Source organism: Rattus norvegicus, chromosome 4 (genome assembly GCF_021556685.1).
Source record: "Rattus norvegicus strain SHRSP/BbbUtx chromosome 4, alternate assembly SHRSP_T2T, whole genome shotgun sequence".
In the NCBI taxonomy this organism is placed as follows: domain Eukaryota; kingdom Metazoa; phylum Chordata; class Mammalia; order Rodentia; family Muridae; genus Rattus; species Rattus norvegicus.
Window position 1 is genome coordinate 97,037,166 of NC_141537.1, and position 25,836 is coordinate 97,063,001.

The window sequence follows — 25,836 nt, forward strand, 5'->3', positions numbered from 1 at the left end:
ATTATCGAAATACTGGTGTGGTTTTTGTTTGATCTTTTAAAGAATATCTTTTACTTATTCTTTGACAATTTTATACAGGTATCCTGATCACACCCAACTTCCTCTCCCATTTTCCCACCACAATCCCCAACATCTTTCCACCCACCCACCTTCCTTCCTTCCTTCCTTCCTTCCTTCCTTCCTTCCTTCCTTCTTTCCTTCCTGCTCTCACCCAATAGTAACATCATTTCCAAAAAAAGACACTGTTCACGATGATTCTTAGTGACTCACTTTGGCCTTCTATCGACCTACCTTGGAGTACTCTAGCAGGCTGCTGAGTATTACCATTTCTGCACATCCATCTCTACTGGACTCAAGCAAACCTGCCTTTGGGTTGGTGTATCTCCTATCACGTTTAGCATAATGCTTGACCACGCACAACAGGTGCTTCGTTTTGTTTGAATGGCTGTAAACTGCTATTGTGGAAGCAAAATTGGCCCTTTAATCTGCCAAACTCTAAACACATACAAAAATGACCAATCTGGTCAATTAATTTATTATGCAGAACTCTGCCCAGTTTGGGGCATTCGGAAGAACACAGTTAACAATCTGGCTTTACCTCCATTTCTGGGAAACAACCTCCCTGTGGCCCCAGAGTCCTTTAAATGTGACCGTGGCCATTTCCTCAGACCTTTCTGGATCAGAGCCCCACTTTTGTGTGGGGTTTGGCAGAGCTCATCTTCGCAGCCCGGGGACTGCGGAGAACTCAGGGATGTGTGGTCGTGGTGGTGACGCATGATGGTAGCCTCGCGTGGCTGCCCGTGCCCGCCGCACCGCAGCGAGCCGCACCAACCCAGCTGCAGGCACGCGTGTCCTCACCCCCGACGGCCGCAGTAGGGCGCGGCGACAGCGTCCGGGGCCCGTGGTCCGAAGCGGAGGGGGTGGAGGAAACCGCCCCGCCCACAGGGCCGAGCGCCCCGCCCACGCGCGAGGGGAGGAGCCGGAGCGGAGTGGGAAGGAGAGGTCGGGCGGTCCCGGGAGCGCGGAGAGCCGGACTCCCAGGCGGCAGCGGTAGCGGCGGCGAGGACGGCGGCGGCGGCGACGGCAGAGAGTGAGTGCCAAGCTAGCGCCGGGACCGGGACCGGACGGGGCGGGGCGGTCGTCACTACTTCGGGGCTGCCTGTGGGTCCCGCGAGCTGGGAGCAGGCTGGAGCGAGGGAGCGGAGGAAGGAAGCGCGGGCTGAGGGCGCCCTGGGCCGCGGAAGGGGAGTGGGAGCGAGGCCGGCCGGGGCCCACAGACGCGAGAGCCCCGGGAACGCGAGTGGCCCCTAAGGCTGGGTCTCTGCAGCTACCTCGCCCGGCCTCGCCCTGCGGGAGGGAGGCCCCAGAGTAGCCGCCCAGGTCGCGGCAGTGCGGGAGGAGCCGGTCGGGGCCGCCACGCACGCCCCTCCTCTACCCTCGCCGATCTCCGGACGCGCGTGGGTTGGCAGTCTCCGTGCTGGGTCCTCACAGGGGGTGGCGGCGGGGGAAAGAGCAGATCCGGGAGAGAACTGGGATGACACTCCACGAGGAACCCTGCGGCGGTGACTGGAACAGGAAGGTCGGAGTTCAAACTTGAGCCTTGTGTGGTTTCTTTTTCCTTTTTTTTTTTTTTTTAAACGTAGCGCCTGACGCTTAGCCCGTGGGTTTAAAAAACAACAACAACAAAACTATTTTAGTTAGGGCTTGTCAATTAAACCTCATTTTAAGACTCCATTGCTTGTGTCTCCTGACACTCGTTTATCCTGGCCGTGAATGTCTTGTAAACTTGACTTAAATCATTCATAACTTTCACAAAGGGAGCCGTGATTCTTGTTAAACTTTAAGCAACTGTAAATCAGCTGGAAGGATCTGCCGAGGCCTGTGGTCTCGTGGTCCTCCTGTGCGGGCGTGGCTGTGCACAAACAAGTGGGTAGGAAAGGAAGCAGCCCAGTGCCTGAGCTGCAGGGGAGGTCTGTGCCCATGTGCCAGGGCACGTTTAAACGCGGCTCCAAGTGGAAACACTGGGGATGTCTTGGGCCTTGTTGGACAGACTTCACAAGATTCGCCTCATTCCGGTCAGTTATTTCCTCTCCCCTCTGCTGTCTTTGGACACTGTTTATATTTCTTCAGGCGATCGTAGCGTCTCCTGAATAGATTGTCTATAATGAATCTTTTGGATGTTTTGTCAGAGCCAGGCTCTGTGTCTGTGTGTTCTCAATTTTTAAAGCAATAGCTTGGCTTTGTTTTTAGAGTGCTGGTCACCCTGCTGCACCATTGCTTGGCACTTGAGACCATGGATGTAAATTACCACTGGATTCCAGCCCTTCCCCAGGGAGGCTGGGAAAGCAGGTCACTCTAGAACAGTGAGGTTAGATTTACTATTGTGAAGGAGTCACTTTCAAGTAAGGAGGTCCTCCCTCCCTTTTAGAACACAAATGTATATGCCAGCAAGGCCATTTTCCAATAAATATGCATATGGTTCTCACATACTTTTAATATTTATTTTTGCCTGTTTCATACCTGTATACCCCCTTACCTTCTTTCAAGTCCTTCCCACTGACTACCTCCCTCCTCCCAACCACATTTTAAAAAGCAATCAATTGTAGATGCTAAGTGGGCTTTAGATAAAGTATTCAGACCCTTTCCCTTTCTTAGTGGTCAGTCAGCACCGTAAAGCCCTGGGTGAGATCCAGTGACTGCTGGGCAGTAACCCCAATGCAGCTGTATTTAGCACAAGCACTTCACTGTGTGTAGAACCCCAGCAGTGCGCAGCACTAAGATTTGTGTAGAACCATGTAAGAATGAGGCTCTGTGCTTCACAGGAGACTACAAGTGTGCTGTAGGGAGGAGGTGTAATGGCCTGTACAGAAAGCTCTGAGCTTATTTGAAAGACAAATCTCTGACAGTTGGGTTGCTGTTGTCACCGGTTACAGAACACACATGGCATTCAGGTGGTGAGAGCAAAGGGCTTCAGAGTAAAACAGAACTTCAGAAAAGTTAGTTTTTATTCCAAACCTCTCTAGTTGGAAAAAAAAAATCAGACTTAGAATGATCTAACTTACTATGCTGGGTTTTTCATTAGATTTTGTTGTTTGTTTCATTTTAATGTAAGCCTTACCTAGGAAGGTAAAATTCTAGAAGTAGTTTTCTGAGCCTGACTGGGAAGGGAAGCTGTTTAACCTTAGTTTATTATGTAGGCTTTCTTGTCGGACAGACCAGAATGAGAATATTATTTAACCCTCTTCAATCTGATTTGTAAAGTAGGAGTAACAGTGCTCTCTACTTGTAGAGTTTTGATGAAAGTGTATCAATTAGCCTTTGAAAAACACAGACGGAAACAAACCTACATAAAGTACTTAGAGTGATCACATTTTATTCTTAGCCTAGTTTACACAGCAGGTTACTTGATAAATTATAATAGGTAGAACCTTCTGGAAATGCAAGATACCACCATTTTAAGTTCCAGAGAGTGATGAGTGCTGGCAGGGTAACTCGCACCTGTAATCTCAGCAGTTGGCAAAGCTGAGACAGGAGAATTGCTCTCTGAGTTCAAAGCCAATTTGAACAACATGGTAAGTTCTAGGCTAGCCTATACGAGAGCGAGATCTTTTTATAAAACAAAACAAAACAAAACAAAGAAACCTAGAGGTTGACCAGATTTTGTGCACATGCACACGTACGTGTGTGTGTGTGTGTGTGTGTGTGTGTGTGTGTAAATGTGTATAAGCTTGTATGTCCCGTTTCACCCCTAGCATTATGAACAAAAATGATTGATGGATCGATAATTTTAATAATGCTTTTGATGTTGTTAAATGCATAGTATTTAAGGCGAGGCAATTAGGAACATATGTTGCCTTTAAATTTAAAGAGATTTTTTTAAATAGTTACATTTATTGCCCTTGGATAGGAAATCTAAAAAACAGAAGTAACATTTGTCTTTAACAAGAATGACTGTTAAAGTTTGAAAAGATGTGACCCAAGAGTGTGAAGTTCTTGGCTCTTGTGTTTATGGCTGTCCAAGGCCAGCAGATAAACCATACGAAGTGGGGACTAATTGTGTTTATTTTGAAAATTTTGAGAAAGTAGATGGTTAATTCAGGAAATGAACTCATAGTCACCAAATTGTTTGCTAAAATTTGCAAAATTGAAAAAAAAAAGGTTTTACTTTAAAAACAAACCCCTTGAAGCATCTGCTTCTTCCTTAATGCATAGCATATCCCTGCACATCTGAACAACCATGTCAGTGACAGGGACACAGGAGAGCTAGTCTACCATGATTTCAGGTGTAAAGGGTACAGTGTTCATTATGAATTGCTTTGGGCCTGTGACCTTGTACTGAAAGACTTGATTGAATAAACCATTGCTTGCTTTTCCTCCTGGAATGTGACAGTGTATAATGGGTTACTGCCTCATGTTCCTAGGTGTGTAGATCAGATGACTTAGTTTCTTTGTGCTTTATTTGAGGTTGTGAGGAATAAATGGATTTGCTAGGTAGACCATGTTGAACATTGCCTGACATGTATTCAGTAAGTATTCAGTATTAACATTAAGATATCTTTGTACAGATGATGAGTATGCGTTACTTTTATAACAGGAAAATGGCCACGCAAAATTTTCATATTTCTCTCAAATCAAAAAGGCTATTACTACTTAAAAAGTCCTGCCAAATTTGTACTTACAAAGTTAAGAAACTATGCAGTGGTTAGGCAATAATCTTTTGTCTTTAAATATGAAATAGGTTTGGATATCAACTTACTCAATGAATTAATTCTAGATCTTAATTTCGTCTTCCTTTCTAATCAGTAACTCAGACAAGAGGTTTGTTTCAGGTTACACAGTTGAAAAACAGGTACAAATATGGTGCATTATTACAATGACAGCTAGCTGTGTGTTTTTGTAAAGGCTTGAAGGAAAATACAAACGGGTGCCTCCATCTTCTCCCAGTTTCCCCAGTCAGCTTGTACATATAACAGAGCATTCCTAATAGTTACTCTAAATAAATTCTGGTTTATAATGGCATATTGCAGGATTTTGTTGCCATGGGAAAGAAATGAACTCCAACTTTTGTAACACATGAATGCCATCAAATTCAGAGCTCAAATCTTTGTAGTAAATGGGAAACCCTTCAGAAGTTTTTAGGTTTATCTTTGTAAGAGATATTTAGTGTGCATTTGGGGGTGTGTGTGTGTGTGTGTGTATGTGTGTGTGTGTGTGTGTGTGTGTTACTAGCAATTGAATCTAGGACCTTGTATACACTGCTACCCAGTCAGGCCTTGAACTGCTTCCTCCCAGGTGCTAGGGATGATGGCTCTGTGCTACCACGGAGCTATTGAAGGATGTAGTAAATAAGTAAATAAGAGCTGCATATAAGCCAAGCCTGATTTCACAAGCCTGATTTCTCTGCCTTGACAAGATATATTTATAGAGCACCTGCAGTCTGTCCTGGGTGACAGAAGTGAGGAACAAATGGGTACAGTGAAGCTCACAGCAATAACAGATCAATAAAACGTGATTGCAGTACAATTAAAGTGATTCTAGTCACCAAACTGCCATCCAAGCCTGAGCCTTCCTAGGCCTTTTTCTGAGTCCAGGTCTTGCCCAGTTCTCAACAAGACCCACATAAAGTTAATATTCCTTAAGCATTCAAACCTCAAGGGATAGAAAAATTTTCCCCAGGGTTACTGAAATTCTGAAGCTGATTCAGAACTCTACCAAGAATCACAGGAGGGGCCTTTACACTCAAAGGAGAGAAAACAGAGGGCTTAATGGGAGCTCAAACTTTGGAAAGCTGTAAATCAAATCAAGAGACACACAGACGGGGCTTCTTACTTACGTGAGACAAGTAACCAGAAGAGAATTATGGGGGCCTCTCCTTTGGAGCTCACCACATCCTCAGCCATTCAGTTGGTGCCCCATATAACACTGAGACCCAACAAGCCTGATGTACATTCACAGACCAGTGAAACTATCTTTCCATAGGAAGCCTTGTTTGGGCAGAAGAGAAAATTGACCTGAAAAGTTCTGTTCCAGCCTAGCTCCTGCAGGGCACCCTCCGTCTTCTCTCAAGGGTAGGGGTGAGCAGCTTGGAGCTGGACAGAAGGTAGAAATGATTGAACTGAATATGGCTTCCAGCTGGGTTACTCCATTTGCTGCCAAATCTCTCTTGAAAATCATTTCTAGTGTCACTTAAATGTTTGGTTTGTCATGGCAGGTTTTATTGGGTGTCATAAAAATGCTTAGCTGGGAGTGTCTGGTTGCTATCCTGGCACAAGGAGGGATTTTGTCTTCTTTTTAATAGGTCTCCACTTCAGAAGGTTACAGAACAATGAATGAGAGTGTTACAGACATTTCAGACTTGATACTTTGAGCTGTTCTCAAAGATTGTAGCTAAAAGAAGTTTTGTCTGTGTCTGTCTGAATGCATCAGTTGTTAAGAACTTGTACTTTTTCCATTTGTTGATTTTTAAGTTTATGACTTTAGGGCCAGGGATTCAAAAAACTGTGTATTCTGTGTCTTTTCTTGCAGAATAAGCTGTAGTCCTTCTTCTTGCAGGGAAGGTCATACAATTATGTGACTAAGAAGAGAGGTATGAGCCCAGATTGGATTTGCGTGGATGTGGTTACCTGTGTTCACCGACATGAGGGCTTCATTGCCGTCATCCACACTTGAAATCTCTCTGGAGAACCTTCATTCAGCATGACTATGTGCAAGCCCCCTAAGACAGTCAGAAGGACGCTTCACTGATTGAGAACCCTCAGATGTCTATTGAATTTCTATTACTGCTAATACTGCTGGCCAAGGTACCCCTGACCACTGGACACTAAGTCACTAGTTCCTACTGGAGCGCATTGACTCAAACTCATGGTAACTTCAGATTGTTCACCAGAATTGCTACCAAAATAAAAATAAAAACAAAAAAATAGTAGGCCAAACTGGGCAGGGCAGTGTATACCTATAATCCCAGCACTTAAAGAGCAGAGGCAAAAAGATTGCTAGAAAATTGAGACCAGCCTGGTCTACTACATAGTGATTTTCAGGATAGCCAGGGCTATACAATGAAACTCTGTCTCAAAAACAAATTTCCTCACACCATAAAAACAAACAAACGGGGCTGGAGAGAAGGCTCAGTGGTTAAGAGCACTGGCTGCTCTTCCAGAGGTCCTGAGTTCAGTTCTCAGCAACCGCATGGTGGCTCACGACCATCTGTAATGGAGATTCGATGCCCTCTTCTGGTGTGTCTACAGTGACAGCATACTCATATACATAAAATAAATGAATGAATGAATAAAAACAAACAAGCAAAAACCAACAGAACAAAACTATGTACTAGAGAAAGACTATTCTGGAATGTAGAGGTGTTTCTTTGCAGTCCACGTGGCTGTTTTGGTGGTAGGCTTTGTTTTCCTAACCCACAGAAGGGCTGTGTCTGACAACAGCTCTGACTCTCAAAGCCTGTCCGGCTACAATAGCCTTCAAACTGCCCTGAGCTGTAGAGTGTGACACATAGTAAGAACTTAACAGATGCCAGAGGACTGAAGAAATAAGGCCGTGCTCCCTGAATGTGTGCCACCAAGATGCGTAAGCTACTGCCTTTTTGATCAAAAAAGGAAATTAAATTGTATTTTTGGGGAATCATACCTTCTTCAGTAGTACACAGGTTATTTACTGACTTCTTTCTCTTGGCTTCATCATGCTGCCTTAAGGGGCAGCTAAAGACTTGGTTGACCTTGACATTGTTTAATGTTGATTGCACAGCAGCAGTCTTGGACTCACCTAATACTTGTTGAGCTGGGAACAAACAGCTCGTTCATTCCTCTGCAGTAATGTCTGCCCACTAAAGCACCTAATGTCTGTGACACAGCAAGGGAGTCCTAGGAACTGCTGGGAATGTGGAGAGAGGTTCCGGTTAGGTATTAGACAGATGTGTTCCTCTTGCTTTGGATAAACAGTGCCGAGGGCAGCGACAGGAGCCTTTGGATCTGCATCTTTTGTAAAAAGACTTCTAATTTAGGAAAGAAGTGGGGAACACTGGTGCCAAAGCCACCAGAAGCTAAGAGTTTATCCGTGTCTCCCTTACTGCCAGCTGGCTGTTCCGCAGCTTCTTCAAGTTTGGTGTCAGAATTCGCTTCCTCTTCCTGCAGGTTTTGGGGAGGTTTGGGATAGCAGGTGGGAGCAGAGCCCTGTTTGCTGGGTATAGCTGTCAGGTGCTGGGTGAAGGTGGCAGAGGCTGGTCTGTACTGTGCCCTTCTGCTTTCTGCTGCTATGAAAAGATGCCAGCATGTCTAAAAAAGTGAATGCCTTCCACTTTTCATTTGCTTAGATGGAGCAGATCATCCTCAGTCAAACTTGCATTCCCAAAGCAGAAATAGCAGATTCTCATGAAACTCATGAGCCTTCCTGTGGTCTTCCTTAAACAGCAGAGCCATCTGCCACATTTCAGTAGGATTTCAGAGATCTTGTACCATGCATCTGCATGTGCTTTGCCTCTTGTTGACCTACGTAGTGGATAAGCAGAATGCTTCAGCTACTGCTTAGTCCAAAGAGCAAACAAACTCTCCTGGCGTGCTCCCTGGGAGACAGTGCTGGCCTTCTGCCTTTGCCTTCCATTTACCTGTACTTCCCTCACTTCCTTCTGGCTCTAATACATAACAGGGACTCCAGGCCACCCACACCCACAAGGGCAGAAGTCACCCTGTCCACACTCACTACATTCACTTCCTGAACTTTACGCTGAGTTTCTCTGACTTACAACCTTTGGCCTGAGAACTCGTTGCCTACACTTCATACTCACAGGGTCAATCTCTTCATAAAAGAAAATTATTAATATGTACGCCCCAAGTTTAACAATCATGGTAGAAAGGAAAAATACTAAAACCTGCTTCTATCCCGTTCTCAGACAAGCCTTTCATACCACCTACAGGTATTAGCCTGTAAATTTAAGGTATTATGAATGTGCATGTTGTTTCTTCCCATTCTTTTTTTTTTTTTTTCTTTTTTTTTCGGAGCTGGGGATCGAACCCAGGGCCTTGCGCTTGCTAGGCAAGTGCTCTACCGCTGAGCTAAATCCCCAACCCTCTTCCCATTCTTCTGTATAGACACTTTCTCCACTGTCTGCCTTGGTGTTAAATTAGCAGTGTGTGAGAAATGGCTTCTCTTTCAGTCACATCAACTTTCCATTGTGCGGATGTAGCTGGAGCTGTGGATGATACTTAATCCTGTGGTCTTACATCCTGTGAAGACAGCTTAAGAGCAGGTGTACCCCACAGTGGTCTGCTGAGCCACTGGTTTCAGTGAGCACCTTCAGGAAGTTTTAGATCAGCATCCTGCTCCAAGACTAGCAGTAAGAGGACTGACTGTCAGTCCTTTTTCCTTTTGCCGATCTGGTTGGTGAGAAGTGACAGTTTAGAGTAGTGATTTTTTTTTTTCTTTTCATAATTAGAAGTGAAGATTTGAGTTAAGTATGGGTCTTTGTGACATTGTTGAAGCTGGTAAATTCCCCTGCGAGACTTTGTGACTGTTCTTGTGTATAGTCTGTCAGAACTCCTTATAAAAATGGGAGGCTGGGTGGAGTGGGCTCCCAAATCATTAGTGCAGAATCAAGACAAGTACAAAGTATGATTTCGCTGCATTTACTAACATCCGAATTACAGGCTTCAGCTAATGGCATTATTAACTTGCAGCTTCTCCAAGGCCACAAAAAAATTATCTTCCAGCTTAGAATTTCTCTTCTCCTTCCTCCCCTCCCCCCATACACATACAGACACACAACACGTACATGTACATACATGTACACATGCACATCAGTGTGTAGGGAGATTGAAAAGGAGATTAAAACATGTAGGTTCCAATTATATTTCCTGTAAAATCTTTTCAGAAGTCTAGACTGTTTCATGTGTTTGTATCTCTAGAAAGGTCACACAGGTCCAATTTGTTTGTTACTTCTCTTGTTGTATTGTGCTGTTCTGTATGATTTCTACAACCAAGGAGGTATTCGCTCCTTCCTGGGAAAAGGAGATGGAAACAAAAATGGCGTAAGAGGATCAGAGCTCAGCATTCTAGGAGCATGAACGGATAGAGCTGCCCTTTAAAAAAAAGACTCTGTCTGTTAGTCTCCTTGTGTTACTCCAGTGACTGTGTGATGTAGATCATGCATGTACCATGGAGCCTGTACACCTGGAGAACAATAAGGAGCCTTCTGGTGTCGGTGCTAGGAACTCAGCTCAGGTCCCCTGGGAAAACAGATTCATCTTAACCCCTGACAGAGCGTTCCAGCCCCTCAGATGCTCTTAGTCACAGCAGACATTTGGGTTGTTAAAGTTAATTTTCAGTTTTTAAAAAACTGAATTCTGTCGAAAGAGAGGAAATCTGATTTGGTGATGAGAAAGCTGTGGTCCCTTTTTAATTTTCTTTTTTTTTTAAAGAAATTCATAAAAGGCAGTCCTATATAAAAGTGGTTTACCAATACATAAAAAAATGAACCTGCTTGGCATGATGACACGTGCCTGTAATTATACCCTTCAGGAACTTAAGGCAGAATGGTCAGAGGTTCATGGTTAGCTTGGGCTGAAAGAGAAATTGAAGCCAGTGTGGACTGTCCAGCAAGACCTTTCTCAAAAGCAAACAAAAGTCTCTAACACACACCGAGTTCACTAGCCGGAGTGAGGAATGACCAAGGGAATCACTGCCCTCTTCACACACACACACACACACACACACACACACACACACACACACTCACACACACACATATACATTCACACATGCACACGCACACACGTCTTTCATGTGGGGTTCTTTTGTGAAAAGCAGTGGAGTGCTGTGGATGCTTGGCTTTCCTTCTAGTGCTCATGGCACTGTGTCACTGTTGATACTCTTGCTGTAGTGTCCACTCCACAAGGAAAAGGTTAGAGCCTGTTACTTCATCCCAGTACCTAGAAGGGTACCCAGCACCTTTTCGTGTCCAGTTCTTAGTATATGAGTGAATGTTGCAGAGGTAGCTACCTCTGGGTCTTTGTGTTCATCTGTGTCTGGGATCCTGTGTTACATGCTGGCCTGGGCACCTGTGTCATCTCTGACCTTTATGGTATGCTCTAACCCTTGGGAGCTGTGTGACAGCATACTTAATGCTTCAGAATTCAAGCCTGCTGTCTGAATTACCTGATGGCTTAATCTACTGTCCATTTGCAAAACAGCTGTTAAGTGTATTTCAGCTAATCTAAGATGCTGTCAGTTGTGAAATAGGCCATTTCTCTCAGCTATCAGGGAAAAGAAATGCTGTCAGTTAAACTATATCAAACATCAGCATAAGAGGGTTAGTTTTGATAACTGCTATAACAGATTATCACAAACTTAGCTTAAGACAACCAGATATTTTATCTCATAGTTCTGTAGATCAGAAGCCAGGGTATATGTGACTGCTGTGTCTCCTTGAAGTGTTGGCCAGCTTGGCTCTTATTAGAGGCTCTGGGAGAATTTACCTCAGGGCCTTTCAGGTTGTTGGTAGACTTCTGTTCTTTGAGATTTGTTTGTTGTCTCTCAGTCAGGGCCACACATACTTCTTAGAGACTTTTTTGGTACTTGCCATTGGGCTGGGCATTAGCACAGCAGGTCCTTCTTGTGCCTAGACTTTAACAGGCCCTTCTGTTCTCTTTTCTCTCTAGCTAGGGAAATGCTCTGCTCCTGAGGGCTGTTTGGGTAGATTAGGTCCAGCGTTCCCAGGTTCCAGGAGTCAGAGGAGAGTTCCTGAAGAGATCCTAATATCAGCAGTGGCAAAAATGACTGTCTCTGTTAGCACAGAGGAACAATTGGTGCTTAAGAAGCACTGGGAATGTTAGAAAGCATGCTTGAGTGTTAGCATACAAATGTCATGAGCACAGTGCTCACACAATGCCTGTCACCTTGAACCTTGGTGCATTAGTCAAACCCTAATTGAGAGAATGCATCTTGCTGACAGTAAACTCGATAACAAGGACAGTGGTTAGTACTTAGGTGCCAGTGGTAGGCATGTGCTAGGGCATTTCCTTACTCCTTGTAGGAATATGAAGTAGGGTGCACCAGCTCCATTTACAGGGGAGAAAGTGGGTTTGGAAGGAGGCAAATAATCAATGGGAGTGGCATTCCTCATATGAATTCACAGGATTTTGAAGTTGGTATACTTTTTATGTATTCACTTGGCTCACTGTCCCTGAGAATAGCATATGAAAAATGTCACAGGAGAAGCTTCCACCCACTGGACAAGTGGTCTGCTAGCTAGGAAGGAGATAAAGGGGAAGACACATCTGATGTCTTCCTTGTTTTTTTGCTATTTAATGTTTAATTCATTGAGACAAAAGCCCCAAGTCTTCATCCTTTTAAATACCCTAGTATTTTTAGGTCAACAAAGCAGTTGCCTTATCTGTGGGGATATGGCTTTAAAGAAGGTATGAGCAGCTCTTTAGTAAAGCCACACTAACAGTATCCGTTCAGGTCAGGATAAGGACTGTGAAGGTTATAGAACTAGGAATGAGAAGCAAGAGGTGGATGTCAGGAGAATAGGAGGGCTGCCTTAATAAGGAACCCCGGGAAAGACCTGTGTGTAAAATATACTTCTGCCAAGACCAGGGTGAGCAAAAGGCAGCCTGAGCTTACCTTTAAGCTTGAGGTGGCTGAGCACAAAAAAGAAAGCCTTTTTGGTAGGCAGGAGTGAGAAGTTCAAAGAGCCAGATGATGGGACTGGGATGCAACTCATTGAGAGTGCCGGCATAGTATGCGTAAGGCCCTGAGTGAAATTATAAGCAACACACACGGGCGTGTACACACACACACACACACACACACACACACACACACACACGAACCATGTGGTATTGTGAATGAAAATGTCTCCCATAGGCTTATATGTTTGAATGCTTGGTCCCCAGTTAGTGGAACTATTTGGGATGGATTAGGAGGTGTGCCATTGTTGGAAACTGTGTGTCACTGGGGATGGGCTCTGAGGTTTCCAAAGCCCATGCCAGGCCCAGTGTCTTTCTCTCTGCCTGCTGTCTGTGGATCGGGATGTAACTTTCTTGGCTGCTGCTCTGGTACTGTGTGGTCTGCTTCCCACCATGATGATCATGGACTAACACTGACACTCTAAGCAAGCCCCCAATTAAATGTTTTTCTTTCTATAAGTTGCCTTGGTCATGAGGTCTCTTCACAGCAGTAATAGTGACTAAGCTACCAGGTTTAATGAAAATACCAATGAGATTTCATAAAGAAACCTCTGTTCACAGATAAGCTATAGTGACCTGGGAGCCTGTCCCCCAGACATGGGCTTTGTATGACTTCAAAGGTGTGAAAGTTTTGAAACTATTTTTAATTCTTGCTTTTAAACCACTGTAAGTGTAGCAAAGCATAGGGGGATGAGTAGGAGAGTAGTGTGGCAGAACCAGATAAAAAGAGATGTTATTTGAGCTTAAAATGCTCAGGGATCCGGCACATATTCTGTCACGAGAATTACCTTCAGGTAAACATATTTGAAAGCTGAGTTCATCATCCCTTTGAATCTGGTTTTCTTTTTGCCTCTTTCAGGTCTTTTCAGGACCTTCCCCTCCCTGCAAGATGTTAGACTCTGAACTCCTGCCTGAGTTATCTGATCTCCTTTCTCCCTCACACTTCCTTCTCTCCCAAGCAATCCTGTCCCTGGCCACTTGCTAACAACCAGCTTCTCTCTGCCCCTGACTTTTGCACTCTACTGTCATCAGGGGACTTCTCTGCAGTGAAGATCTGAATGGTTCCTTCCCAGATGACAGACAGTGGGTTCCTGAAGTCACCCCAGTCCTGTCCAGGTTGAGTCCAGCTATGGCTCTCCCAGCCCTGAAGACTTGAAATCACATTTAGCACTTTGTCTCAGTTTCACTGCCTGTAAAATGGAGGTGACAGTGCACCTACCCCACAGGTAACCTGTAGATTTAAAAGGAGTTACCAGTGAGATTCACACAGCAAAGCTTGGTATGCGCACCCTCCCTGAAAAGTATTAGCTAGCTGCCTCTGTGTGGCAGGCCCAGCTGGTCTAGCCTGCTGCTTTCAGGTCAGCCTCTCCCCAGGCTTCCAGCAGGCAACAAGATAAGTACAGAAATTGATACAATTAGCAGTCCCTGTAGCAGCTTCACTATCAGTGAGTTTGCTTATGGTCCTGTTTATAGGAATTCATTTTTATTGCATTTTACAAAAATGTTCTTCCTGAGTGAGGTAGAAATGAACAGGTCGGTTCCTACACTCTGTCTGCTGAAGTCTAGTGCTCACAGATACTAAGCACCTATCATAAAGTTTGAAGGCACAAGGAGGACAGTCCATTACGAGAAAGTTTTTCTTTTCACTTTTTTCTTTCTTTCTTTCTTTCTTTCTTTCTTTCTTTCTTTCTTTCTTTCTTTTTTTTCTTTTTTAGTATAGAATAGAGTTTATTCATGGCATGGGGAGGGGAACTGAGAGATAGTAGAGGCAGAGAAAGGGGAGGAGTAGAAGCCAGCTATGAGCACATGGAGAGGGAGGGGGAGGGGAATGGGGGGAGAAGGGGAAGGACCAAGAGGACAGAGCAGGAGCAAGAAGGCAAGAGAGCAAGAGCAAGAACATTTTTCTTAAACTAACCAGTGAGCTTCTGTCTATCTCTTTGACCCAGCCTAATTTTGTGTGTCGTTGACCTGTTAAGAAGATGTGTATGAGACAGCAGTGATGTATTTAGTCCTCCCTATCCTAAGGTCCATGAAGCAAGGAGTGTAAAGACAGTGTAGGGGAGGCTGAGCCTGTCTGAGAAGGGCTTGGAGGAGTCAGGATTGACTTCACGGGTAAGACAGAGGCAGTGTGATAGAAGATGGCAACAGTGCATGTCTTATGTCAAGCCAGTGGCTGAAGCCTAACTGTAATACTCCAGCTATGTGTGACTTCCTCCCAAAGTCTGAGACCTTTCATTTGTGACCCAAGGCTAGTAGCATCTGCCTCTCTCAAGATTGTCCTGAGGCATGTGTGTGAGTGTGTGTGTGTGTGTGTGTGTGTGTGTGTGTGTGTGTGTGTGTGTATGCATGCATGAGAGAGAGAGAGAAGAAAAGTTCCTGACTTCAGAGTTAATAAATGATTCATTGTGACTATACTGTCTTTAATCTGGGCACATTAATATTTTTTCTTGTCTGTTTACTGTGACAAGCTAGCCAACCATTATACTAATGATTATGTTGGACTGGGTAGTTTTGCCTGTATGTTTTGTCTTCTGGATATGTTGTGTCTCTTTAATCAGTGACATTTTTTCATTCATAGTGATAGACATGTTAGTATATACAAGTCTGTGTCTGAGATGTATTGAATTAAATAACTGATATTTTGATAGTTTTCAGAAACTTCAGGAAGAATCAGGTCAAAACATTAATTTCTACCTTACAAACAGGGAAGCTGAGGCACTTCTAGATAGCTTTTGATATTTGCCCAGAGTCATATAAGCTGGCAAGAGAAATGGCAAAGATAGGATTAGAACCCCGTGCCCCTTGTTTTCCTTTTCTTTCAAACTCAACCCCAAGAACTGGGAGCTTTGCAGGTGCTGGCCTCATGCTCAGCCCCTCTGTCACCTGGCTTTACTGGGCCTGGGATGGTTGAGTGAGCAAGAGCCTGGGCTAAGGGAGAGCCTTGGAGAACAGCCTCCCTACCAGCTCCCTCCCACTGCCCTGAAGGTGTTTATGAGTGTGGAGGTCCACCTGGAAACTGAGGGAGAGAGAGGCTGGGAGGAGAACCAGCTATAGCTGCCTAAGAAGAGTGGGGGAAGAGGGAAGAGGCAGGTCCCTGAGAGTAAATTAATTGTAACTAACTAGGGTCAAGGAGGAGGAGCTAGGTGGTGCTCAGGGGGTGGCAAGCCTTGTCGAGAAGTCCAAAGGGCAGTGGAGTCTGCCGCAGACTGCTCCTTGGTACACAAGCCTTCTACCCTCGGAGCATTCCCTTTTCCCTTCTGCTGGGAAGCGTGTGCTGTTCTTACTCACTCGGCTGTGTTGTAATCTTTATTGTGTAGGCAGGCGGAGGGGAGCGCTGAACACACAGGAAGGCTCTGACCTTAACCCTCCTCACTCGAAAAAGTTGAAGAGTTTTTGACATTTTGTTCCTTGAAGTATGCTGTTTTGTTAGAGGGGAAACAGTGCTCAGAGGGAGTAGGATCCAACAGCTTTCCTGAAGCAGAAGTTCCCAGGGTGTGGGCCACACGCTTGTCAGTGTGGCGGCATCAACTGGGAGTGACTGAAAAATCAGGACACCCAACCACACCCAGACCTGTGGAGTCAGCCCTTCTGGGTGTGTTCCAAAGGCAGTGCCCCTGTGGAGCTCAAGCAAGGTTCAGTGTAAGAACCTTGTAGGGTAGCCAGATGGAGTCTATGACAGGGCAGAATCAGTCCCCGACTGCTCAAGAGTCAGGAATTCCATTTGGTTTTCTCATCTACACATGAGGTCTAAGAGAAGCCTTTGAGCTCAGATCCGTGCAAACCCCTTCCTTGAAATTTGTTGGCCTTGTGTAATCCACCCATTAAAGGGGACAGGGTCAAACCAGAAGCTTCCACATTTAAATTGTTATTGCATCCTGTCGTATAAAAACAAAACAGAATGCCCTCAGAGGAACACTGTCTCTGTTCCCTTTTCCACACAGTAATACATACCACAGTTCTGCACAAGTGAGGCCCACAGGTTCAGAGTGCCATCCACTGAGGCTGTGAGGCATGTCGGGAAGTGTTTTTCCAGAGAAGACAGGGTATTAAGATTCTGGGACATTGAGGATTAACTCTGGACCACCTTGCTATAACATGGAGCCTAGGCGCAAATTGTTCTTTGAAGGCCATGTGGACCTCCAGTTTTTATGAGAAATTGTTTTCATACTTAACATGAATTTCATGTCCAGCATATTTAATTTATCTGTGATTTTTTAGGAAAGGCATGTGGCCTTTTCAAGTTCACATGAAATCTGCAATTCTAGGCTCAAGGCCAAACAGGTTTCGTTTCTTTTCTCTTTCTTCTTTATTTCTTTTTTCTTTTTTCTTTCTTTCTTTCTTTCTCTCTTTCTTTCTTCCTCTTTCTTTCTTTTTTTGAAACAATGGTTTGCTTGTCTTGAATTTCTGATCCATATGTGTTTCTATCTCTCTCTGGAGAGCAAGAATGTTCCAAAAGAACCTGAAAATAGGTATCCCTTAAGAAATTTATGCTCACAAACCTGTTAAATATTAAAAATGAAATCTCAAGGATACAACTTGTTTTTCAAATTTTTATGACGTTTCATTATTAGAAGCTGTGTTATTTATTTTATCTGTCCTCCCAATCTCCCTCTCTTCCTTCTTTGTTTTTATTCCTTTGTTTTTGCTTTGGGAGGTTTGGGGGGGTTGTTTTGTTTTGTTGTTGTTGTTTTGTTTTGGTTTTGGCGACTCTGTCTCTGTAGCCCAGGCTAGCCTGGAACTAACCGATTTTGTAGTCCAGGCTGGTATTAAACTCTTGATTTTCTTGACTTGGCCTTTCCAATCCAAGGATTCTAAGAATGAGACCCTATACCCATCCATGTGCCTACACTTGACCAGGTATTGCAACCTTCTGAAGAAAGTGTAAATAACGTTACAAAGAGAAAACTACAGCCCTGGCTTGTCCGAGGATACACACTCAGTTCATGGCCAGCAGCCTAGCTCGGGCTTTCTGTGATGGTGTTTGTTATTGTTGATGGTGATTGTTGGTTGCTTTTCTTTTTTTGTACCGTTGAAAGACTCTGTCTTCTACTTATCACAAGATTGTCCTCAGAAGTTGATAAGACACAAAAGTATTTTAAGCATTCTAAAGCCTGAGGCTCAGCAGACTCAGCGTCTACAATGTAAAGTCCAGGGAAAGAGATGGCAGGTCGAGCGTCCTGAGAGCCTAGCAGCCCGGCAGAAACAACTTCATGGACTGGAGTTGCCAGGACCCACTCAGTCTCTGTTCCCTGTAAGGGATCCTTGCTAAGAATCCAGCTGTGGTTGAAGTTTTGTTGAGGTTAGTGTGTCCTTAGTTGATTGCTACAGTGAAGTCAAAGGTTTGTTCTGTTTTGGATTTTGTTTGTTTTGGGTTTTTTCTTTGTTGTTATTGTTGTTGTTATTTTACCTGACAATAATGCCAAGGGGATTTAAGAGTAAATGTTAGGAAAGTGGTAGAAATTAAAAGATTGGTGTTCTCTAGAACTCAGCAGGAAAGATTCAAAGATGGCAGTCTGGAAGGGTGTTGGGACAAGCCTGGAAGCTGTTTGCAAAGCAAGCACAATTCTTTTTTTTTTTTTCTCTTTGTTTCATGTCCCTGAAATGTTCTGTAATGATTTTTAAAATATCTATAATCACTGTGAAAAAGGGCTTCGCAGTTTGGCACTGCAGAATCCTGATACATAGGATATAAACCTCATCCCTGCCACTTTCCGCTTGTGTGACCTTGAAGAAGTTACTCAACCTGTCCATGTCTAAGTGTCCTCTGCTGCAAAACAGAAATGACTTACTGTGAGGTGTGAGGTAATTACCAACATGTTTATGACTGCATTTGGCACTTCCTATTGCCATTTTAATTAACTAAAGCCTAATTAATATAATTGCTGGAGCCAGGAGAGAATAACGGGGTGGGAGGGTGAGGGGTGATGCTAAAATTGCCAGTCCAGCCTTCTGTGAATTCTCCCAGGATAAACAATTCCCTTTAGCGCAGTGATTTGAGGTTTTTGTTTTCACTGGCATGGAACATTGCTTTTGAATTTCCCCAGTAGAGTATAGTGAGATCGCCAAACCACTTTAACCCATGCTGGCTTAGAACTCACTGTGTTGGCCAGCTAACCTCAAAATCATGGCAGTCCTCCCAAGTCAGCTTCCCAAGTCTTGGGATCAGTGGTATAAGCCACTCTTTACCTCTTTTTTTTTTTTTTTTTTTTTTTTTTTTTATTAACTTGAGTATTTCTTATATACATTTCGAGTGTTATTCCCTTTCCCGGTTTCCGGGCAAACATCCCCCTCCCCCCTCCCCTTCCTTATGGGTGTCTCCCTCCCAACCCTCCCCCCATTGCCGCCCTCCCCCCATAGATTAGTTCACTGGGGGTTCAGTCTTAGCAGAACCCAGGGCTTCCCCTTCCATTGGTGCTCTTACTAGGATATTCATTGCTACCTATGGGGTCAGAGTCCAGGGTCAGTCCATGTATAGTCTTTAGGTAGTGGCTTAGTCCCTGGAAGCTCTGGTTGCTTGGCATTGTTGTACTTTTGGGGTCTCGAGCCCCTTCAAGCTCTTCCAGTTCTTTCTCTGATTCCTTCAATAGGGGACCTATTCTCAGTTCAGTGGTTTGCTGCTGGCATTCGCCTCTGTATTTGCTGTATTCTGGCTGTGTCTCTCAGGAGCGATCTACATCCGGCTCCTGTCGGTCTGCACTTCTTTGCTTCATCCATCTTGTCTAATTGGGTGGCTGTATATGTATGGGCCACATGTGGGGCAGGCTCTGAATGGGTGTTCCTTCAGTCTCTGTTTTAATCTTTGCCTCTCCCTTCCCTGCCAAGGGTATTCTTTTTCCTCATTTAAAGAAGGAGTGAAGCATTCACATTTTGATCATCCGTCTTGAGTTTCGTTTGTTCTAGAGATCTAGGGTAATTCAAGCATTTGGGCTAATAGCCACTTATCAATGAGTGCATACCATGTATGTCTTTCTGTGATTGGGTTAGCTCACTCAGGATGATATTTTCCAGTTCCAACCATTTGCCTACGAATTTCATAAAGTCATTGTTTTTGATAGCTGAGTAATATTCCATTGTGTAGATGTACCACATTTTCTGTATCCATTCCTCTGTTGAAGGGCATCTGGGTTCTTTCCATTTTCTGGCTATTATAAATAAGGCTGCGATGAACATAGTGGAGCACGTGTCTCTTTTATATGTTGAGGCATCTTTTGGGTATATGCCCAAGAGAGGTATAGCTGGATCCTCAGGCAGTTCAATGTCCAATTTTCTGAGGAACTTCCAGACTGATTTCCAGAATGGTTTTACCAGTCTGCAATCCCACCAACAATGGAGGAGTGTTCCTCTTTCTCCACAACCTCGCCAGCATCTTCTGTCACCTGAGTTTTTGATCTTAGCCAATCGCACTGGTGTGAGGTGAAATCTCAGGGTTGTTTTGATTTGCATTTCCCTTATGACTAAAGATGTTGAACATTTCTTTAGGTGTTTCTCAGCCATTCGGCATTCCTCAGCTGTGAATTCTTTGTTTAGCTCTGAACCCCATTTTTTAATAGGGTTATTTGTTTCCCTGCGGTCTAACTTCTTGAGTTCTTTGTATATTTTGGATATAAGGCCTCTATCTGTTGTAGGATTGGTAAAGATCTTTTCCCAATCTGTTGGTTGCCGTTTTGTCCTAACCACAGTGTCCTTTGCCTTACAGAAGCTTTGCAGTTTTATGAGATCCCATTTGTCGATTCTTGATCTTAGAGCATAAGCCATTGGTGTTTTGTTCAGGAAATTTTTTCCAGTGCCCATGTGTTCCAGATGCTTCCCTAGTTTTTCTTCTATTAGTTTGAGTGTGTCTGGTTTGATGTGGAGGTCCTTGATCCACTTGGACTTAAGCTTTGTACAGGGTGATAAGCATGGATCGATCTGCATTCTTCTACATGTTGCCCTCCAGTTGAACCAGCACCATTTGCTGAAAATGCTATCTTTTTTCCATTGGATGGTTTTGGCTCCTTTGTCAAAAATCAAGTGACCATAGGTGTGTGGGTTCATTTCTGGGTCTTCAATTCTATTCCATTGGTCTATCTGTCTGTCTCTGTACCAATACCATGCAGTTTTTATCACTATTGCTCTGTAATACTGCTTGAGTTCAGGGATAGTGATTCCCCCTGAAGTCCTTTTATTGTTGAGGATAGCTTTAGCTATCCTGGGTTTTTTGTTATTCCAGATGAATTTGCAAATTGTTCTGTCTAACTCTTTGAAGAATTGGATTGGTATTTTGATGGGGATTGCATTGAATCTGTAGATTGCTTTTGGTAAAATGGCCATTTTTACTATATTAATCCTGCCAATCCATGAGCATGGGAGATCTTTCCATCTTCTGAGGTCTTCTTCAATTTCTTTCCTCAGTGTCTTGAAGTTCTTATTGTACAGATCTTTTACTTGCTTGGTTAAAGTCACACCAAGGTACTTTATATTATTTGGGTCTATTATGAAGGGTGTCGTTTCCCTAATTTCTTTCTCGGCTTGTTTCTCTTTTGTATAGAGGAAGGCAACTGATTTATTTGAGTTAATTTTATACCCAGCCACTTTGCTGAAGTTGTTTATCAGCTTTAGTAGTTCTCTGGTGGAACTTTTGGGATCACTTAAATATACTATCATGTCATCTGCAAATAGTGATATTTTGACCTCTTCTTTTCCGATCTGTATCCCTTTGATCTCCTTTTGTTGTCTGATTGCTCTGGCTAGAACTTCAAGAACTATATTGAATAAGTAGGGAGAGAGTGGGCAGCCTTGTCTAGTCCCTGATTTTAGTGGGATTGCTTCAAGTTTCTCTCCATTTAGTTTAATGTTAGCAACTGGTTTGCTGTATATGGCTTTTACTATGTTTAGGTATGGGCCTTGAATTCCTATTCTTTCCAGGACTTTTATCATGAAGGGGTGTTGAATTTTGTCAAATGCTTTCTCAGCATCTAATGAAATGATCATGTGGTTCTGTTCTTTCAGTTTGTTTATATAATGGATCACGTTGATGGTTTTCCGTATATTAAACCATCCCTGCATGCCTGGGATGAAGCCTACTTGATCATGGTGGATGATTGTTTTGATGTGCTCTTGAAATCGGTTTGCCATAATTTTATTGAGTATTTTTGCGTCGATATTCATAAGGGAAATTGGTCTGAAGTTCTCTTTCTTTGTTGTGTCTTTGTGTGGTTTAGGTATAAGAGTAATTGTGGCTTCGTAGAAGGAATTCGGTAGGGCTCCATCTGTTTCAATTTTGTGGAATAGTTTGGATAATATTGGTATGAGGTCTTCTATGAAGGTTTGATAGAATTCTGCACTAAACCCGTCTGGACCTGGACTCTTTTTGGTTGGGAGACCTTTAATGACTGCTTCTATTTCCTTAGGAGTTATGGGGTTGTTTAACTGGTTTATCTGTTCCTGATTTAACTTCGATACCTGGTATCTGTCTAGGAAATTGTCCATTTCCTGAAGATTTTCAAATTTTGTTGAATATAGGTTTTTATAGTAAGATCTGATGATTTTTTGAATTTACTCTGAATCTGTAGTTATGTCTCCCTTTTCATTTCTGATTTTGTTAATTTGGACGCACTCTGTGTGTCCTCTCGTTAGTCTGGCTAAGGGTTTATCTATCTTGTTGATTTTCTCAAAGAACCAACTTTTGGTTCTGTTGATTCTTTCTATGGTCCTTTTTGTTTCTACTTGGTTCATTTCAGCTCTGAGTTTGATTATTTCCTGCCTTCTGCTCCTCCTGGGTGTATTTGCTTCTTTTTGTTCTAGAGCTTTTAGGTGTGCTGTCAAGCTGCTGACATATGCTCTTTCCTGTTTCTTTCTGCAGGCACTCAGCGCTATGAGTTTTCCTCTTAGCACAGCTTTCATTGTGTCCCATAAGTTTGAGTATGTTGTATCTTCATTTTCATTAAATTCTAAAAAGTTTTTAATTTCTTTCTTTATTTCTTCCTTGACCAGGTTATCATTGAGTAGAGCATTGTTCAATTTCCACGTATATGTGGGCATTCTTCCCTTATTTTTATTGAAGACCAGTTTTAGGCCATGGTGGTCCGATAGCACGCATGGGATTATTTCTATCTTTCTGTACCTGTTGAGGCCCGTTTTTTGACCAACTATATGGTCAATTTTGGAGAAAGTACCATGAGGAGCTGAGAAGAAGGTATATCCTTTTGCTTTAGGATAGAATGTTCTATAAATATCCGTTAAGTCCATTTGGCTCATGACTTCTCTTAGTCTGTCGACATCACTGTTTAATTTCTGTTTCCATGATCTGTCCATTGATGAGAGTGGGGTGTTGAAATCTCCCACTATTATTGTGTGAGGTGCAATGTGTGTTTTGAGCTTTAGTAAGGTTTCTTTTACATATGTAGGTGCCCTTGTATTTGGGGCATAGATATTTAGGATTGAGAGTTCATCTTGGTGGATTTTTCCTTTGATGAATATGAAGTGTCCTTCCTTATCTTTTTTGATGACTTGTAGTTGAAAATTGATTTTATTTGATATTAGAATGGCTACTCCAGCTTGCTTCTTCTGACCATTTGCTTGGAAAGTTGTTTTCCAGCCTTTCACTCTGAGGTAGTGTCTGTCTTTGTCTCTGAGGTGTGTTTCCTGTAGGCAGCAGAATGCAGGGTCCTCGTTGCGTATCCAGTTTGTTAATCTATGTCCTTTTATTGGGGAGTTGAGGCCATTGATATTGAGAGATATTAAGGAATAGTGATTATTGCTTCCTGTTATATTCATATTTGGATTTGAGGTTATGTTTGTGTGCTTTCATTCTCTTTGTTTTGTTGCCAAGACGATTAGTTTCTTGCTTCTTCTAGGGTATAGCTTGCCTCTTATGTTGGGATTTACCATTTATTATCCTTTGTAGTGCTGGATTTGTAGAAAGATATTGTGTAAATTTGGTTTTGTCATGGAATATCTTGGTTTCTCCATCAATGTTAATTGAGAGTTTTGCTGGATACAGTAACCTGGGCTGGCATTTGTGTTCTCTTAGGGTCTGTATGACATCTGTCCAGGATCTTCTGGCCTTCATAGTTTCTGGCGAGAAGTCTGGTGTGATTCTGATAGGTCTCCCTTTATATGTTACTTGACCTTTTTCCCTTACTGCTTTTAATATTCTTTCTTTATTTTGTGCGTTTGGTGTTTTGACAATTATGTGACGGGAGGTGTTTCTTTTCTGGTCCAATCTATTTGGAGTTCTGTAGGCTTCTTGTATGTCTATGGGTATCTCTTTTTTTAGGTTAGGGAAGTTTTCTTCTATGATTTTGTTGAAGATATTTACTGGTCCTTTGAGCTGGGAGTCTTCACTCTCTTCTATGCCTATTATCCTTAGGTTTGATCTTCTCATTGAGTCCTGGATTTCTTGTATGTTTTGGACCAGTAGCTTTTTCCGCTTTACATTATCTTTGACAGTTGAGTCAATGATTTCTATGGAATCTTCTGCTCCTGAGATTCTCTCTTCCATCTCTTGTATTCTGTTGGTGAAGCTTGTATCTACAGCTCCTTGTCTCTTCTTTTGGTTTTCTATATCCAGGGTTGTTTCCATGTGTTCTTTCTTGATTGCTTCTATTTCCATTTTTAATTCCTTCAACTGTTTGTGTTTTCCTGGAATTCTTTCAGGGATTTTTGCGATTCCTCTCTGTAGGCTTCTACTGGTTTATTAATGTTTTCCTGTGTTTCCCTAAGTGTGTTCATGTCTTTCTTGAAGTCCTCCAGCATCATGATCAAATATGATTTTGAAACTAGATCTTGCTTTTCTGGTGTGTTTGGATATTCCATGTTTGTTTTGGTGGGAGAATTGGGCTCCGATGATGGCATGTAGTCTTGGTTTCTGTTGCTTGGGTTCCTGCGCTTGCCTCTTGCCATCAGATTATCTCTAGTGTTACTTTGTTCTGCTATTTCTGACAGTGGCTAGACTGTCCTATAAGCCTGTGTGTCAGGAGTGCTGTAGACCTGTTTTCCTCTCTTTCAGTCAGTTCTGGGAACAGAGTGTTCTGCTTTCGGGCGTGTAGTTTTTCCTCTCTACAGGTCTTCAGCTGTTCCTGTGGGCCTGTGTCTTGAGTTCACCCGGCAGCTTTCTTGCAGCAGAAAAGTTGGTCTTACCTGTGGTCCCGAGGCTCAAGTTCGCTCGTGGGGTGCTGCCCACGGGCTCTCTGCGGCGGCAGCAACCAGGAATACCTGTGCCGCCCCTTCCGGGAGCTTCAGTGCACCAGGGTTCCAGATGGCCTTTGGTGTTTTCCTCTGGCGTCCGAGATGTATGTACAGAGAGCAGTCTCTTCTGGTTTCCCAGGCTTGTCTGCCTCTCTGAAGGTTTAGCTCTCCCTCCCACGGGATTTGGGTGCAGAGAACTGTTTATCCGGTCTGTTTCCTTCAGGTTCCGGCGGTGTCTCAGGCAGGGGTCCTGCCGCTCCTGGGCCCTCCCCCCCGTGAGCCCAGAGGCCTTATACAGTTTCCTCTTGGGCCAGGGATGTGGGCAGGGGTGAGCAGTGTTGGTGGTCTCTTCCGCTCTGCAGCCTCAGGAGTGCCCACCTGACCAGGCGGTTGGGTCTCTCTCTCACCAGGTCTGGGAGCAGAGAGCTGCTGAGGGCCGGGATCCGCCCACTCTTTACCTCTTAAGACACATTCTTTGTCTTACTTACTGTTTTATTGCTGTGAGGAGACATTATGACCAAGGTAACTTACAGAAGAAAGTACTTAATTGAGAGCTTTCTTTCAGTTTCAGAGGGTAGATCCATGACCATCAGTGTGGGAAGGAGACAGCATGTTGCAGGAGCAGTAGCCAAGGGTTTTGCATCCTGATCTACAGACAGCAGGCAGAAGGGAGCAGGCAACTTTAGCATCCTCCCTTCCTCAATTATCTCTCCTGGCTCCTGAAATTACATGGGTTTTGTAATCCTAATGACCTGTCTATGCCTTGGTTTCCTTTTATCAGTTGAAGTTAACACCTGAGATGTGGGACTTCTAAACCTCAAAGGCCACCCTAAATGATACATCTTCTCTAATGAAGACCATGCTCCTAATCCTTCCCCAACAGTTCCATTAACTGGGGAGCAAGCATTCAAACATAAGAGCCTCTGGGGACCATTCTCAGACAAACCACCATACTCATGTTAATCTTCCTAGAGGT

The 25,836-nt window shown here is 43.6% G+C and overlaps 1 protein-coding gene across 11 annotated transcripts in view; it reads left to right on the top strand.

The window, feature by feature from the left end:
* Nucleotides 1–1,021: 1,021 nt before the first annotated feature.
* The window catches only part of Gng12 (G protein subunit gamma 12), a 123,437-nt gene continuing 98,622 nt past the window's right edge, over nucleotides 1,022–25,836 (top strand). For 5 of the 11 annotated variants that reach the window (XM_087655529.1, XM_087655535.1, XM_087655527.1 and 2 more), the window contains exon 1: nucleotides 1,022–1,090. Coding sequence is in view for 1 of the 11 variants with exons in the window: in XM_087655526.1 (XP_087511652.1) it covers nucleotides 1,535–1,579 (45 nt within the window). In the remaining 10 variants the exon portion in view is untranslated. Of the gene's footprint in view, nucleotides 1,091–1,131; nucleotides 1,580–1,916; nucleotides 2,076–6,552; nucleotides 6,587–25,836 lie in introns of those variants that run through there. The other 6 variants (XM_087655530.1, XM_087655528.1, XM_087655531.1 and 3 more) reach the window with 4 other exon arrangements.